The following is a 15639-nucleotide window of genomic DNA, read 5'->3' as shown; positions in this document are numbered from 1 at the left end:
CCATAAATAACCAATCAATCCAACTATATATTTACAAGGTAAAAAGGCAAAATCAGGAATGATACAACAGTTCAAATTCTGCTACTTACAGTTCTACATATAGGTGGTGCCACTCGTGCCATCACAATTGTCATCTATTCACCCATCTCTCTTCCTAAACTAAAATTAGTCTTTTAGATGCATGAACATATGTTGACAAATATATTTTGAACCTAGAAATGGGTAGAAGGCATGGTGGGAACAAAACTCAAAGTGTCTCATCTGACTACCATCCTTCTTCTCAAATAGACAACTTAAAGCAAGCGATGTAAGTCTACCATACCATATATATGTACCATATTGTAGTACTCAGTCTGATAATCACTAATTTTTGGCAGAATGGCCACTTAAGCATTATCCTGCCCCCCCCCCCCAAAGAAAAAAAACAAATGCAGAAACTGTTACCAAACACTGCATAATGTTTAAATGTGGTAATAGATACATGTTTAGAAATAACCGTCATTCAATAAAAAGAAATACAAAATGCAGTTCACTTTAACATTATTTCAGCACCTTGAATCATTCTTTATAAATTCAGATCAAAATGCAGAGCACATGAAAGCCACCATCCCCTGCTGCTGCAGAGTCCCTTTATCCATAGCCATGACCATGTTGGCTGACCAAGAGCTTTAAAAAAAGAAAGCCAAACTCCCTGAAGTTGCCATCAACCCTACAAACAGAGGATTATTCTCTTACATCCCTTTCAGAAGATGGCTTCAAATATCCCTTCAAATTGATGAACATCCTTTGTAAAGTTGAGCATGTGGGGAACCTAGCTTCTGACAAACCAAGATAGTCCTGTAAAATGTTCTTTGCGCTGCTGTCCAGTTTGCATTTAGCTGAGCAACATTCTTTCCTTCAGAGTTCCTCAGATACCCTCCAACATTTGGAAGTATGTGACTAGTCAAATCCAAGAGTGGTCAAAATGGCAAACATCAATGAAGGGGAACCTACCTAAGTTATTATTATTATTATTTATTATTATTATTATTATTATTATTATTATTATTATTATTATTATTATTATTTGCACTTGTTAACCGCCACTCTCAAGCCCGAAGGCGACTCGTGGCGGTGTACAGAACATAGAACACAAAGGACAACAGGTTACAATAAATCAGGACCACAACACACATCTTACTAATACACAGCTACTTAACTAAAAATCCGCTTCGTCTTGTTTAGGGTCATAATCAATCTCGTAGTCATGGTCCATTCCGGTGGTCATTCCAAAAACATGGCACTTAGTTGAAGGCCTTCTCAAAGAGCCAGGTTTTCAGGCCCTTGCGGAAGGCCATGAGGGAAGGCGCCTGTCTGATTTCAGCAGGGAGGGAGTTCCACAGCCGGGGGGCCACCACCGAGAAGGCCCGCTCTCTTGTCCCCGCCAGGCGTGCCTGTGAGGCAGGCGGGACTGAGAGAAGGGCCTCCCCGGATGATCTTAAGGTCCTCGTGGGCTCGTAGGCCGAGATGCGGTTCTCAAGGTATTTTGGGCCGGAACCGTTTAGGGCTTTGTAGGATAACACCAGCACCTTAAATTGGGCCCGGTAGCTAATCGGCAGCCAGTGGAGCTGGAACAACAAGGGCGTTGTGTGCTCCCTGCGTCCCGCTCCGGTTAACAACATGGCTGCCGCACGCTGGACTAGCTGGAGCTTCCGGGCCGTCTTCAAGGGCAGCCCCACGTAGAGAGCGTTGCAGTAGTCGAGGCGGGATGTGACCAAAGCGTGTACCACCGTGGCCAAGTCAGACTTCCCAAGGTACGGGTGCAGCTGGCGCACGAGCCGAAGCTGTGCAAATGCTCCCCTGGTCACCGCCGAAACCTGGGGATCCAGGCTCAGTGAAGTTAGGAGAGGTGCAGCAATTTGCTTTTGCTTAAACCTGCAGGGAAGAACAAGATTCCGTCTCCTCTTCTCCTCTCCACTCTGCTAAATTAACTGAGCCCAAACTAACATAGTATGCTTCAACTGGAGTAAGCTGATGACAATGAGGAAAGAAAGTGAAAAGAAAAGAGTAAAGGTGGAAGCAATTAAAATGTGGGATTGCAGAGGATTAACTCCTGCCAAATTGGGGCAATCTGAAGGGAATTGTAGGTGCCCCTGGTGACTATGACATATTGTCGAAGGCTTTCATGGCCGGAATCACTGGGTTGTTGTAGGTTTCTTCGGGCTATATGGCCATGGTCTAGAGGCATTCTCTCCTGACGTTTCGCCTGCATCTATAGCAAGCATCTTCAGAGGTAGTGAGGTCTGTTGGAACTAGGAAAAAGGGTTTATATATCGGTGGAATGACCAGGGTGGGACAAAGGACTCTTGTCTGCTGGAGCTAGGTGTGAATGTTTCAACTGACCACCTTGATTAGCATATAATGGCCTGACAGTGCCTGGAGCAAACTTTTGTTAAGAGGTGATTAGATGTCCTTGTTTGTTCATTCTTTTCTTTTCTCTCCTGCAATTCTGAACAACTTTTACCCTTTTTCTTTCCCTTCCCCTCTGAGCAACTGTTGGAATTTGGTTTAGAAGGAATAGTAAAGAGAGAGTTGTCTATTATGAGAGTGATAACAAAGAGGGTTATTTATGCTTGAGAAAAACTAGAGACTACGGATAGTAGAAGAAGAGAGAGAGTGTTTCTGGTGGGCAAGTCACAACTGCTCTTTCACTGAAACTAAGGGCATTGTCTTCCTTGTCAAGTCCCATAAGCACCATGCAAAAACGGACACATCAGGTGGCAGACTTTGGAAGACCTGAAAGACAGAAGATAAGGAGATACATAAATCTAATGAGGCATAATCAACAAGACATATTTCTTGCTTGCCAGCTGCATGGGTGCAAAGTGTGGCATAATGCAAAATAAACTATGTGTAGTCCACGTTTTATCAGCCCACACACTGCTTTGCCAGAGAAAGAAAATATGCCATGCAGGTGGATAGTAAAGTAGTTTATTCTTTGTACTTCAGAACAAGATATGTAAAATGGTCTTTCTTTGTCCATGTGGATAAACTCCTTCAGCAGATCATGAAGTGAGGGCACACTCCAAGCTCTCTCTCTCTCTCTGCTTCTCTCTCTGCACCTGTATAGCTCAAGCCTGAACAAAAATGTAACATTAGCCAAAAGTCCCAGGCTCAGCCTGCTCCCTGGGCATTGCCCAACCAATCAGCTTCATGTATCTTATTTTACAGTTTATTTATTTGTCGTGTCAGGGCAACCAGTCAATTATATTACATTTCTAACAGAACAAAACAGACAGACAAAATACAAAATTTGTGAGTTTGGTAGTTGATTAAATGTCCTTTGACCAGTAGCTGGCCACTTGGAGTGCTTCTGGTGTTGCTGCAAGAAGGTTCTCCATTGTGCATGTGGCAGGGCTCAGGGTGCATTGCAGCAGGTGGTCAGTGGTTTGCTCTTCTCCACACTCGCATGTAGTGGATTCCACTTTGTAGCCCCATTTCTTGAGGTTGGCACTGCATCTTGTGGTGCCAAAGCACAGTCTGTTCAGCCCCTTCCAAGTCACCAAGTCTTCTGTGTGCCCAGGGGGGAGTCTCTCATTTGGTATCAGCCATTGGTTGAGGTTCTGGGTTTGAGCCTGCCACTTTTGGACTCTTGCTTGCTGAGGTGTTCCAGCAAGTGTCTCTGTAGATCTTAGAAAACTATTTCTAGATTTAAGTTGTTGACGTGCTGGCAGATACCCAAACAGGGGATGAGCTGGAGATGTCTCTGCCTTGATCCTTTTACTATTGGCTGCTACTTCCCGGCGGATGTCAGGTGGTGCAATACCAGCTAAGCAGTGTAATTTCTCCAGTGGTGTAGGGCACAGACACCCCGTGATAATGTGGCATTTTACAGTTGACACACACACACTGATTCCTTGCATGTTCCCACACAAAGAGCCTGCTCATTAAAATGGGCAGGGAAACATTCTAATGGAAGATTCCCCAAAGCAATCCATGGGAGGGGGCATTTTGGATTTTCTGCCTTGGGTCCCAAAATGGCTCCAATTGGAAGCTGGGGCTATTGCCAGAGATAGTATGAGTCGGTCAGACTTTTCTGCATCTCCCTGGGAAACTCCCATTGCCTCTAGTCATTCTGAGGGTTACAGGTACCATCCCAGCATAAATTCCCAGAACTTTTTCTTCTTCTTCTTTAAATACCTTATCTGATTGTCAACTAATTCTTTCATGCTTTGTGCACCGTTAGTAAAAGCAGCCATTGCCTGTTTTGCTACAGTTAATTTACTTGATCTCCCAGACAAACGCAGAGGATTGTCTCTGGCATTCTTGACCAGTTTGTCAGTTCGAAAATCTATTTGCAAAGATAAAAGCTCTGTTCTGTATCCTAGGGATACAGTTAAATGATTTATAGGTTATTCATTATGTTATCCATACGACAAAAGGTTGCCTTTGTTAGGTAAAGGCATTCATGTTTCGAACTCAATTGTTGGAAACTGGGGACATTTTTATAGAAAATTTTAGATGCTTCAGCAGCGAAGAATTACCGATTGCCTATGCCCAGCTTCCTTTAAAGGCTCTTTGTCTGCTTGTGTGCTTCACCACAATGTACATGTCTCCAATAGACAGTTCAAGACTTCTATGGTGACATTTTGTTATAGATTACTATACCCACTGTGCCATCTATCATTTACTTCCAAAAATGGTCTAAAAATAGCTTTACCTGTATGACAGTATTCTGAATCAATTAATGGAGACAGTTCATTTTGGAAACCTGAATTTTATTCCACTAAATAGCCACAATTTATTTGACTGTACAAGTAACACATTCATTTACTTTGTTATACAGACATCCCTCAGTATCCATGGATTAAATCATCCACAGGTTGAAAATACCCCCTCCCTAAAATTCTCAAAAGCAAACCTTGATTTTGGCATTTTATAAAAAGGAATGCCAATTTATTATGCTGTTGTATGGGACTTGAGCATCCACTGGTTTTGATATCCACAGGAGTCATGGCACCAAACCTCAGTGGATACCAAGGGCTCACTGTACAAAGATCATGGAACCATAGAGTTGGTTCCAAGAAACGGGAAAATCACATTGAAAGCACCCCTGACAGATGGCCATCCAGCCTCTGTTTAAAAGCCTTCAAAGAAAGAGTCTCCACCGCAGTCTGCGGCAGAGAGTTCCAATGCTGAACAGCTCTCACAGTTAGGAAGTTCTTCCTAATGTTTAGGTGGAATCTTCTTTCATAGAATCATAGAATCATAGAATCAAAGAGTTGGAAGAGACCTCATGGGCCATCCAGTCCAACCCCCTGCCAAGAAGCAGGAATATTGCATTCAAATCACCCCTGACAAATGGCCATCCAGCCTCTGTTTAAAAGCTTCCAAAGAAGGAGCCTCCACCACACTCCGGGGCAGAGAGTTCCACTGCTGAACGGCTCTCACAGTCAGGAAGTTCTTCCTAATGTTCAGATGGAATCTCCTCTCTTGTACTACTTTCCTGTAGTTTGAAGCCATTGTTCTGTGAAAATAATTTTCCTGAAAATTATTCATTAACAATGTTCCTGTCTATATCAAGCTATATCTCTCTATATCAGATTTCTCTTCTATAAGTACGCTGATGGAACTTTATGTTCCATGACAGAAATTCTTCGCCAAAACCACTGAAATTTAATTATCCTCATCATCATCTTCAGCAGCTAGCATAATACATCAACTGCCAAGTTAAACATTGTTGTGTGCCTTCAAATGAGTTCCGCCTTATGGCAATCCTAAGGATTGTGTCATCCAACGTCACCCAGTTAACAATTCTTTGTTCAAGATCTCTCCATAGTTGCTTACAGTGAGTAAAACAAGCATAGTTAAAATTCACAACATACACAATTAAAAATTAATTATTTATTCATTATTTATTTGCCATATTTATACCTCACCTTTCTCTACCCCAGCAGGGGGACTCAAGGCAGATTACAATGGCACATACACAGTACCTCAAAAGAACGAATTCACCTAAATAGCACCAATTGCTTCTCTGGTCCAGAGTGAAAAGAGAGGTGGGGGGGGGGGGGCAGAAGACAGTCCCATCTTGTCTCCTGTGCTTTACTAATAAATAATGTAATATATTGTATGCATATATATCTTGTAAGCCGCTCTCAGTCCCCTTCGGGGTGAGAACAGCAGCATATAAATGTCATAAATAAATAAATAAAAATAATTTAAAATTACAACATATTAGTAAAGGTAAAGGTAGTCCCCTGACATTAAGTCCAGTCATGTCTGACTCTGGGGTGTGGTGCTCATCTCCATTTCTAAGCCGAAGAGCTGGCATTGTCCATAGACACCTCCAAGGTCATGTGGCCGGCATGACTGCATGGAGCGCCGTTACCTTCCTGCCGGAGCGGTACCTATTGATCAACTCACATTTGCATGTTTTCAAACTGCTAGGTTGGCAGAAGCTAGGGCTGACAGCGGAAGCTCACGCCACTCCCTGGAATCGAAACTGCGACCTTTTGGTCAACAAGCTCATCTGCTCAGCACTTTAACCCACTGCGCCACCGGGGGGGGGGGGGCTACAACATATTAGACATGGTTAAAATACATTCATAGTTAAAAATTAAGGTATTTAAAAATTAAAATTAAAAATCAGATAAAAATAAAAATCAATAAAAACAACAGCCTAAAAGTGTGTTGGGTGAGGGTTGTACTTGATAGTCTAACAAAACCTTTCTGACTCAAAATCCACAACTTTATATTGGCTCTTTTCCTCTACAAAATGAATTCTCATCTAAAGGGGTCTTGTGTTGTCGAAGGCTTTTATTGCCGGAATCACTGAGTTGCTGTGAGTTTTCTGGGCTGTATGGCCATGTCCCAGAAGACTCTACTTATGGACATGTAAAGCTAGTAAGGAGGATACAAGTCTTATCTCTTTGCGGAGGGAGTTCCTGAACCTAGAAGCAGGCCCTCTCCCATGTTCCCATTAGGTGCACCTGTGAGGTTTTAAACAGACAGCTCTTAAAACACAGATCTATTCATATGTAAGAACATCATCCTTCAAATAACCTGGACTTGAGCCATCTAGTGTTCTATAGGACATAACCATAACTATATTCTGATATCTGATTCAGCTCTATCTAGCATGCTGTCCTTATTACTTACTTACTTAGGCGATCCCTCGTTGGACGAGTAAGATGGTCTTCCTTGATAACTATTTTTGTGGGTTTGTAGGTGGCTGTGGAGCCCTATTCTTGACCCGCATCTTCTCCCACAGCGAAGGCATTCGTTTCCAGGTGGAAGGCGGTCTCGGTCGGGGTTGGCTTGACGTGCCTTCCTCCTGGCACGTTTCTTTCTTTCACCCTCCACTCGTGCCTCCTCGAATTCTGCAGCACTGCTGGTCACAGCTGACCTCCAGCTGGAGCGCTCAAGGGCCAGGGCTTCCCAGTTCTCAGTGTCTATGCCAGAGTTTTTAAGGTTGGCTTTGAGGCCATCTTTAAATCTTTTTTCCTGTCCACTAACATTCCGTTTTCCATTCTTAAGTTCAGAGTAGAGCAACTGCTTTGGGAGACGGTGGTCAGGCATCCGGAAAATGTGGCCGGTCCAGCGGAGTTGATGGCAGAGGACAATCGCTTCAATGCTGGTGGTCTTTGCTTCTTCCAGCACGCTGACGTTTGTCCACTTGTCTTCCCAGAGATTTGCAGGATTTTCCGGAGGCAGCGCTGATGGAATCATTCCAGAAGTTGCATGTGACATCTGTAGACAGTCCATGTTTCGCAGGCATATAGCAGGGTTGGGAGGACAATAGCTTTATAGACAAGCACCTTGGTATCCCTATGGATGTCCTGGTCCTCAAACACTCTCTGCTTCAATGAAGCAGAATGAAGCTCTCCTTATTTCAGGACTCCCATAAGGGATGTGGAAGCTGGGATTCTCTTGGTGACTTATACTAGCCTAACCAGGGGTCGTGCTGGGTTAACAGCTTTTCTGAGCCCAAAGAATCACTCTAATCAATAATTCCATGTTCCAACTTTATCGCAACTGTATTGCTGGATTGCTCAGTTTATTTTCTGCGGTGGAGTTTGCAAGTGCTGCACACAGGCTAGACTTCACTCATTTACAAACGCACTGACCAGGAGCAAAATGTGAGCTCTGAATCGTCAAAATTAATTTAAAGCTTAATAAAATGCAAATGCACACCTCAAGGAGTGTTAATATTAAGTGGCTCATTGCAGCCACAAGTGTCGAGCGTTCACACTTCCCTCGATTTGTTGGCATTCAGCCAGAAGAAAAAAGGGGAAAAAAGAGGAGATTTTTACCTTTTTGTGGGTTGAGATGCTTCGTGCCATATTAAAGGCAACCTAATCCATCAAATGCTAATTATCCAAGTGCTTAGGAAAAGGCAGCACTGTAATGTTATTTATAATACGGACAGCTGAGAACCTGAGGGAATCTGCCCAACAAGGTTAGCAGCATGTTTCTAACGATATGTAGAATGTCCAAAAGACAAATTTAAAGAAAAAGAAGTGCTTTTTCATTGAAGGTGCAATCTGACACATGGAGCCAATTTAATGTCAGATGTGGCTTTAAAAATGATCATAAATGAACAGCGAACACAAAAGAATGACTGTATCAGCCACTCTTCTACTAGCCATTACAATGTAATCTGCAGATACGTTAGTGAACTATCAGGTATTGGCCATTCCAAGGGACACAGCAGCTTATATTTTATTTCCTCCCTATTTTTATTTCAGCATTTTGAAACCTGCCACCATTGTCTTCCAAGCACAATGGACTTCTTTAGTTGCCTGCCATCTCCAAATTGACCAATATTTGCATGGAAGTGAGCAGGAAAACCTTTTTAGCCAATGGGTTGGGGTTTTTTTACCAGTTTCCCCCAATTTCTGACATATCTTTTACTACTTTCTTTTCTTCAGTCTTGGAGGATTGGTATGTAAATATGTTGCACTTATATGTGTATTAAAAGTCCATTTGTCCTCCAAGAAGGTTACACTCTTGAGCATCGCCTCCAGACACAAAGAGAAGGAAAAAGGAGAAAGCCTTGACCTTTGTCTGTGTTGTATGTCATTGTTCACTGTGTGTAAAAGGCACTGAAGTTTTGCCTCTTATGTGTATATTGTAATCCGAATCCCTCTTTGAAGGTGAGAGGGTCGGTATATAAAACCTCGAAATAAATAAATAAACAAATAAATAATCTGCTTTGAGTCCCTGCGGAAAGATAAAGTGAAATATAAATAAAGTGTATTTTTGTTATTATTAAGGCTGAAGATCTTGCAAAAATACAAATATGGTAAATAAATAAATAAATCTTGCAAAAATACAGCTGGGATGATTCCATAACATTGAGCCACAAAAGTGATGTCGAACTGCATTCATTCTACAATATATATCAGGCATGGGAAAATGTCAGCCCTCCAGGTGTTCTGAATTTTAACTCCCACAATTCCCAAGAGCTGGTAAGCTAGCTGGTGTTTCTGGGAACTGAAGTCCAAAACACCTGGTGGGCCGAAGTTTGCCCATGCCAGGAATAGATGCACCCACACTTCACTTGGTTTTGTGCATTGTCGAAGGCTTTCATGGCCGGAATCACTGGGTTGTTGTAGGTTTTTTTGGGCTATAGGCCATGGTCTAGAGGCATTCCCTCCTGACGTTTTGCCTGCATCTATGGCAAGCATCCTCAGAGGTAGTGAGGTCTACCTCACTACCTCTGAGGATGCTTGCCATAGATGCAGGCAAAACGTCAGGAGAGAATGCCTCTAGACCATGGCCATATAGCCCGAAAAAAACTACAACAACTCACTTGGTTTTATTTCCAAGTACACATTCTAATGAAAAACCAAATTAATGAGTGAGAATTAAATAATATTATTTTCCATCCGATTTTTGGATCAGCTTAATGCATTTTGTCACCAGCTGTTTGTGACATTTCTGGTGGAACGGCCCATTTACTGGTCTTTTTCTTGCCTCCTTTAGTGGCTGCATCGACGGCAAATTCCACAGCTGGGGCAGCCATGAATTCTTTGACTTCTCTGGGGACTCTCCAAGGACTGGCAGGAGCCACTGTTGGATTGAATAATATTAATGCACTAGCAGGTACCGTAAACAGTGAGTATTTATTGCTGTGGTGGACACTCCAGCAATTTCCCTGTAATCACCGTAGGAACACTAACCGCTATAATACAGTGAATGTTATTGTAAAAAAAAAGCACACGTACAAAAATATTTGTTAAAATTGTCATAAAAGACCTGAGCAGGTCATTTTTTTCAAAGGTTCGTAATGCCTTCAAACACAAATGCTAATATTTCTGTACTTTTTTGTGCAATCTGTACATTTTGTTAGGCCTTACTTGGGTAGACTGATTGATTCTCAAGAACATCCCAAGCATTGTCTTCTAATTCAAGAGTTCATGAAAGCAGATATAGTTTTATGTTGATGAGATACTAAGAAGGGCTCCTGCTGTTGCTACTGTTAGTAGTAACTAGCAGTAGTAGCTAGTAGTAGGTGCTATTAGTGGTAACAATAGCAATAGCAGCATTCTATTACAATAAACATTTGATTAGTCAAGGATATATGAAAAATGCCCCTGTAAGTGCTGGTAGTCTTATTTATAGCTTTCAGAAAACAATTACATAAGATGTTACATGTGAAATATGAAACATTTCTTGTTCTTGGAAGCCATGGACATGCACTGGGTGATTGAGAAATAATCCCACAATAATTTTTTGTGTTACAATGAGGTTAAAATATAGCCCATGACAGAGATAGCTCTGCCACTATACCTATGATTATCTTCCCAGTCTTGCCAGAATAATATTTGTTGTAGTAGTATTAGTAATGTATAACATCTTTACTCCAAAATTGGGACATAAGGTGGCCAACAGAAACTATGAGTGCTATTTTAGATCAAACCAAATATACAGGCATACATTTTATTGATATCTATAAATAAATTAGACTTAGTGAATGAATTTGATTGGACTGGGTGTTGACACAATAGCCAGCATGGTTTAGTTTCAGTCTAGGAATGAAATCCTCAGTCTAGGGATGAAATTGGACTCAGTCTAGGGATGAAATCCTTTGGACTCAGTCTAGGGATGAAATCCTTTTCTAGCTATGGAAACCCACTGAGTGACCTTGGGGAAATCACACTCACTAAATCTCAGAGGAAGACTAAGGCATACTCGTTCTTAATACATCTTGTCTAGAGATATCTATGGTAGGGTATGCCTTAGAGTCACCATATGTTGCCAATGACTTCAAGGTACATATCAACAATGTGTGTTGACTTGGCGTTCAATGATTGACCCCTTAAGATCTATTCTAGTTGGGAACAACTGATGGTATTCTGGTCATAGTATGTTGGAAGTAAAAACTGGAAGCCACTGGAAGCAGAGGTTTGGAGCATAGCAAGAACATTCCCAGAAAGCCAAAACAGTGAGTTACTTTACATAACATAGGAGGTAAAAACAATATCAAAACACAATATAACCAATACAAAATTAATTTCTGCTCCCATAATATAAGTCCTAGGAGAGAGGTGAGTAACTGCTGAGGATGTGGGTGCCAGTTTTTGTCCCTGTATCTTCTACAGAAGGCTACCTCAGCATACTTGAGTGAAAGAGATGTCACTTCAGAGCCAGTTTTGATTTTGGCAATGTTCAAAGTTTTTTCTGGCAATGAGGGGGTACACTGGAATATCAGAAAAGCCTTACGTTTAGTTTTGGTTTTCTATATTTGGGCAAAGTGCCTGAATGGCTATCAGTTCCATGGTGTATTTGGTGCTGGTGGGATTAATACTGTCTGAAATATTGTTTTAAGGATTAGCTGATCACCAGAAGCATATTTTGTCAGATGCATGAAGTAGGCTATGTTGGTAGTAGAGTATATACAGACGTGAAAGGCAACATTAAAAACTGCATTTCTAACGAAGGTTCCCAAAAATGTTCTCTCATTGTATTCACATGTGATTGTGTAGTATCTATGTTTAATTTAATGTCAATAGTCTGAGTCTCGTTTTGTGTTCCATGACTGAGAAAAAATGTGTTCCCTTTCAATATAGTTCTCATCCTATTTGCTGGTTCTTACCCCACATCTTCTGTGGAACCTCAATTCACGTGTCTATATACCTACCAACTTCTCAGTTTGTTTCATGCCTCTGATTTAAGATGTTGGCAATGAAGAGCTTTGCCAAGAATTTAAGAGTTGCTTCATCCTTGCCTTTGTAAATGAGAAACAAATGTGTGTGGATATTGGTTCATACCTTACACTATTTGTTGCATCACAGATATGGAGGGCATGTGATCCTAAGGCCCCTTTTCCTCCCTTTATCTTACGCATAATCCCAAAATAAATAGAACAGCATTGATTGAAATCAATTAGATTTAAGGTAATCCTGACTCATGCAAGTGAGGGTGCTTTTAATGGCTCTACTCAAAGAAGGATCCAAGTGTGGTTCAAATCCATTATTGAAAAATTATGCTGAGCATTTAAGACTGTCACATAGCCTTGGGCTCAACTCTGTGCAAAATGCATGAACAATCCCTCTCATGGTTGCTTTTATTAATGCAGGGGCTAAATCTTGAAAGAGAAAGGTTATTCCTTTCCAGGTCTGCCTGTCTGGAAGGCCATTTTTGATCATTTTCTCCCTAAAGTTGCTTTTTCCACAAGATACGTTTTTTCAAATACTACTCAATGGGAAATCACTAGAGTTTAGGAGAACTTGGGAAACAATATGAAGTTGAAAAGCAACTGGAGAGAAAATGTGAATCCTTCCCTCTTCCCTCTTCCCTGCTGTTTCTCCACTCCACACTATCCTCTCCCAAGGAGGTGGCTATTCTTTAACAAAAGAAGTTGGTTGTGTATCTTTGTGTTTAAGACATTGCAGAGGCCTTGAAGCTACTTCATACAATCAAAAAATGGCTTGTTATTCCAAGTAACTGTACAGAACAGGGCAGGGTAAGGACTTTATTTACAATCCTATCCTCTTATAGGATTACTAGTGATGTTTATTTTCGCTGCCACCAATTAAGATTACTTCCACAAGCTACCTCCTTTTATGTGATGTTTGTATGTGAGGTACACAAAGATATTTATTTGGTTCAGACAGAGAAAGATGTTTATTTAAACAGGTACAGAAGCTTAATGATTACACTAGTACAGTGTTCTGTTGCTACTTCGTGGTTCGCTTTTCGCGGACTCGCTGTTTTGCGAGTTTTTGCCTCTTGGCAATGATGGAGTGTGGAAGGGGGATTCACCCTCCTTCTCGGGAGAGAGGCAGCCAATCATCAAGAGAGAGAGAGAGAGAGAGGAGATACAAAGCAGTATGTAAATCACTGCCTTGTAGCCTCTTCCTTATAGCCAGCACGAAAAAAAAAGGGTTTGCAGTGCCTTTAAATCTCTCCTCGCTTCTGCCTTGCCCTCGGAATGCGATATCTATATAAATAAAAATGTAATGTCCATTTGTGGGTTTAACATAACTCAAAAATCATGGGACGAATTGACACCAAATTTGGACACAATACACCTATCAGGCCAACGAGTGATCATCACTTATAAAACACTGAAAAACGCAGTGGAAGGGACTTAAAACCCCCCAAAAACCTAAATGATGATACAGTGTATGCATGGAAACAACTCCCCTGACCCCCGCCCCCTCCTGCGCAAGGGAAAGAGCTGGCTATACCAGCTTTGAGAGGAAAGAAAGAGGTAGAGAAGCAAGAAAGGAGAGAAAAGAAGGGAAAGAAAAAGTGGGGAAGGAAGGGAAAAGGGGGGAAGGAAGGAAGGAAGGAAGGAAGGAAGGAAGGAAGGAAGGAAGGAAGGATGGAAGGAGAAAGAATGAAGGAAAGAGACATAGGAAAGGATAGAGAGAAGGCGGGAGGGAAAGAGGGAAAGAAGAAGAGAGAAGTGTGTGTGTGTGTGTGTGTGTGTGTGTGTGTATCGTCCCTAGTTCACAGACTTTCACTTTTCGCGGGTGGTCCTGGAACGTAACATCCGCAATAAGTGAGGGAACACTGTAGTTCAAATCTTGAATTGCAGAGTCCACACTAGAACTTTAAAACAGGACATATTTAGACTTGCTGCCTAAAAATCCCTTAAACTAAACAGCCCACTCCCAGGGTCTGTTTAAAACAATAGCTCCTTCATGAGGTAACTATTTAAAGCTTACCCTCAATGTATTGTCGAAGGCTTTCATGGCCGGAATCACTGGGTTGTTGTAGGTTTTTTCAGGCTGTATGGCCATGGTCTAGAGGCATTCTCTCCTGACGTTTCGCCTGCATCTATGGCAAGCCTCCTCAGAGGTAGTGAGGTCCACTTTTGTGGGAGCTAGGGATGCAAGATCCCCACAAATTTTGAAAAAGCACAAATTAAAATAGAGCGTTTTTTTAATCTGAGAGAACATCTCTCTCAAAATCTTTAGGTCTTCCAGGTTTACTCTGTGGTCAACCTCAGTTAGACATTGACCACAGAATTGTGTTGGAGGGCCTACAGATTCCTTGGAATCTCTAGGTCCTCTAGCGTACCCCTATGGTCAACCTTTGACAGAAGTTGATCATAGAGTCACCCTGAAGGATCTAGAGATCCCTAGAGAAAGCATAATAAACAAATCCACAAATAATTAAATCTCCAAAAGTTATTCCTGCAAACATGGACAGCTGACTATATTGTGTGCCTCAATAGAACATTCAGCCAAACTCTAATTCTTGGATTCTATCCTTGTAGCAAATTAGACTGAACATGTCTCATGGATTAATACTCTGTTGTTCTTCTCTGCAGTGGAGAAACAAGCCACTTTTTGATAATCTGTCGAGTTGCTCTGGCCAGTGCAGTACCGACTATGCCTGCAGGCAAGCAGAACAGTCTTCATTATTCTTTGCCATTGAACTTGACAGCGATCAAAGCTCTTAACCAGCAAAAAGCAAAACTGCCACTTTTATCCAAAGACTGAAGTTAGGGGTGATTTGGTTGATTTTCCCATTCCCTACATAACTTCTAGCTGCTGTTGTCCCTTGCATTTCTTCCTTCAATGCAAGGAAAGTATCCGGTCATCACAAGTCTTTATAATCTATCACGGTGTATCCAGAGGAATGGATGTCCTCCTCAGTATAACTTGCTTGCTTCAGTTCTCTGCATGACAGTTTTCTGGTCTTTGTTATCTGTCCCTCTGTCCCTGTGTTGTTTTGTTTTGTTTTGTCTCGTCTTGTAAACCTCATGTTGTGAAGACTTTGGAGAAGGGTAGAAACGACCTACTGTGTGTCTCAGAAAAAAATAATGGGAAGTTGAATGGATCTTTGTATAGAAAGATTTGACTTCTGGCAAAGAAGGGCTCCAAAGATTTTTCACAAAATTGCAAGTGTCAAAACTCCAACCACGGTATAGCAGAAGTAATGAAAAATAGCGCATTTTAATGTTTTTCTTGCTTCTTTGCTTCAGTTGTTATTTTACAAATGATTTTCACCGTGCTTGAGTTATCTGTAGTTGAACATCAACATCTAAGCACCTTGAGGCACCCACAATATGGGGGTTGCCCTACTAAATGAACCCATCATTGTGATGATAGTTGCCATGGGTCCACTGGGTTTGAAACACCAAAGTGTCTACACAGGGGATAGTAAAAATAAATTAAATGGTGGGTGTGATCCAAC

General features: G+C 41.6%; 1 protein-coding gene across 31 annotated transcripts in view; it reads left to right on the top strand.

Moving 5' to 3' along the window:
• Positions 1-15639, top strand: part of CELF2 (CUGBP Elav-like family member 2) — a 652882-nt gene that overhangs the window by 615659 nt on the left and 21584 nt on the right. For 22 of the 31 annotated variants that reach the window (XM_060776483.2, XM_060776480.2, XM_060776479.2 and 19 more), the window contains one exon: positions 9970-10101. In XM_060776483.2, coding sequence (XP_060632466.1) covers positions 9970-10101 — 132 coding nt within the window. The remainder of the gene's footprint in view (positions 1-9969; positions 10102-15639) is intronic. The other 9 variants (XM_060776481.2, XM_060776490.2, XM_060776494.2 and 6 more) reach the window with 1 other exon arrangement.

Source organism: Anolis sagrei, chromosome 5 (genome assembly GCF_037176765.1).
Source record: "Anolis sagrei isolate rAnoSag1 chromosome 5, rAnoSag1.mat, whole genome shotgun sequence".
Taxonomy (NCBI): domain Eukaryota; kingdom Metazoa; phylum Chordata; class Lepidosauria; order Squamata; family Dactyloidae; genus Anolis; species Anolis sagrei.
This window is presented reverse-complemented; position numbering and strand designations above follow the sequence as displayed.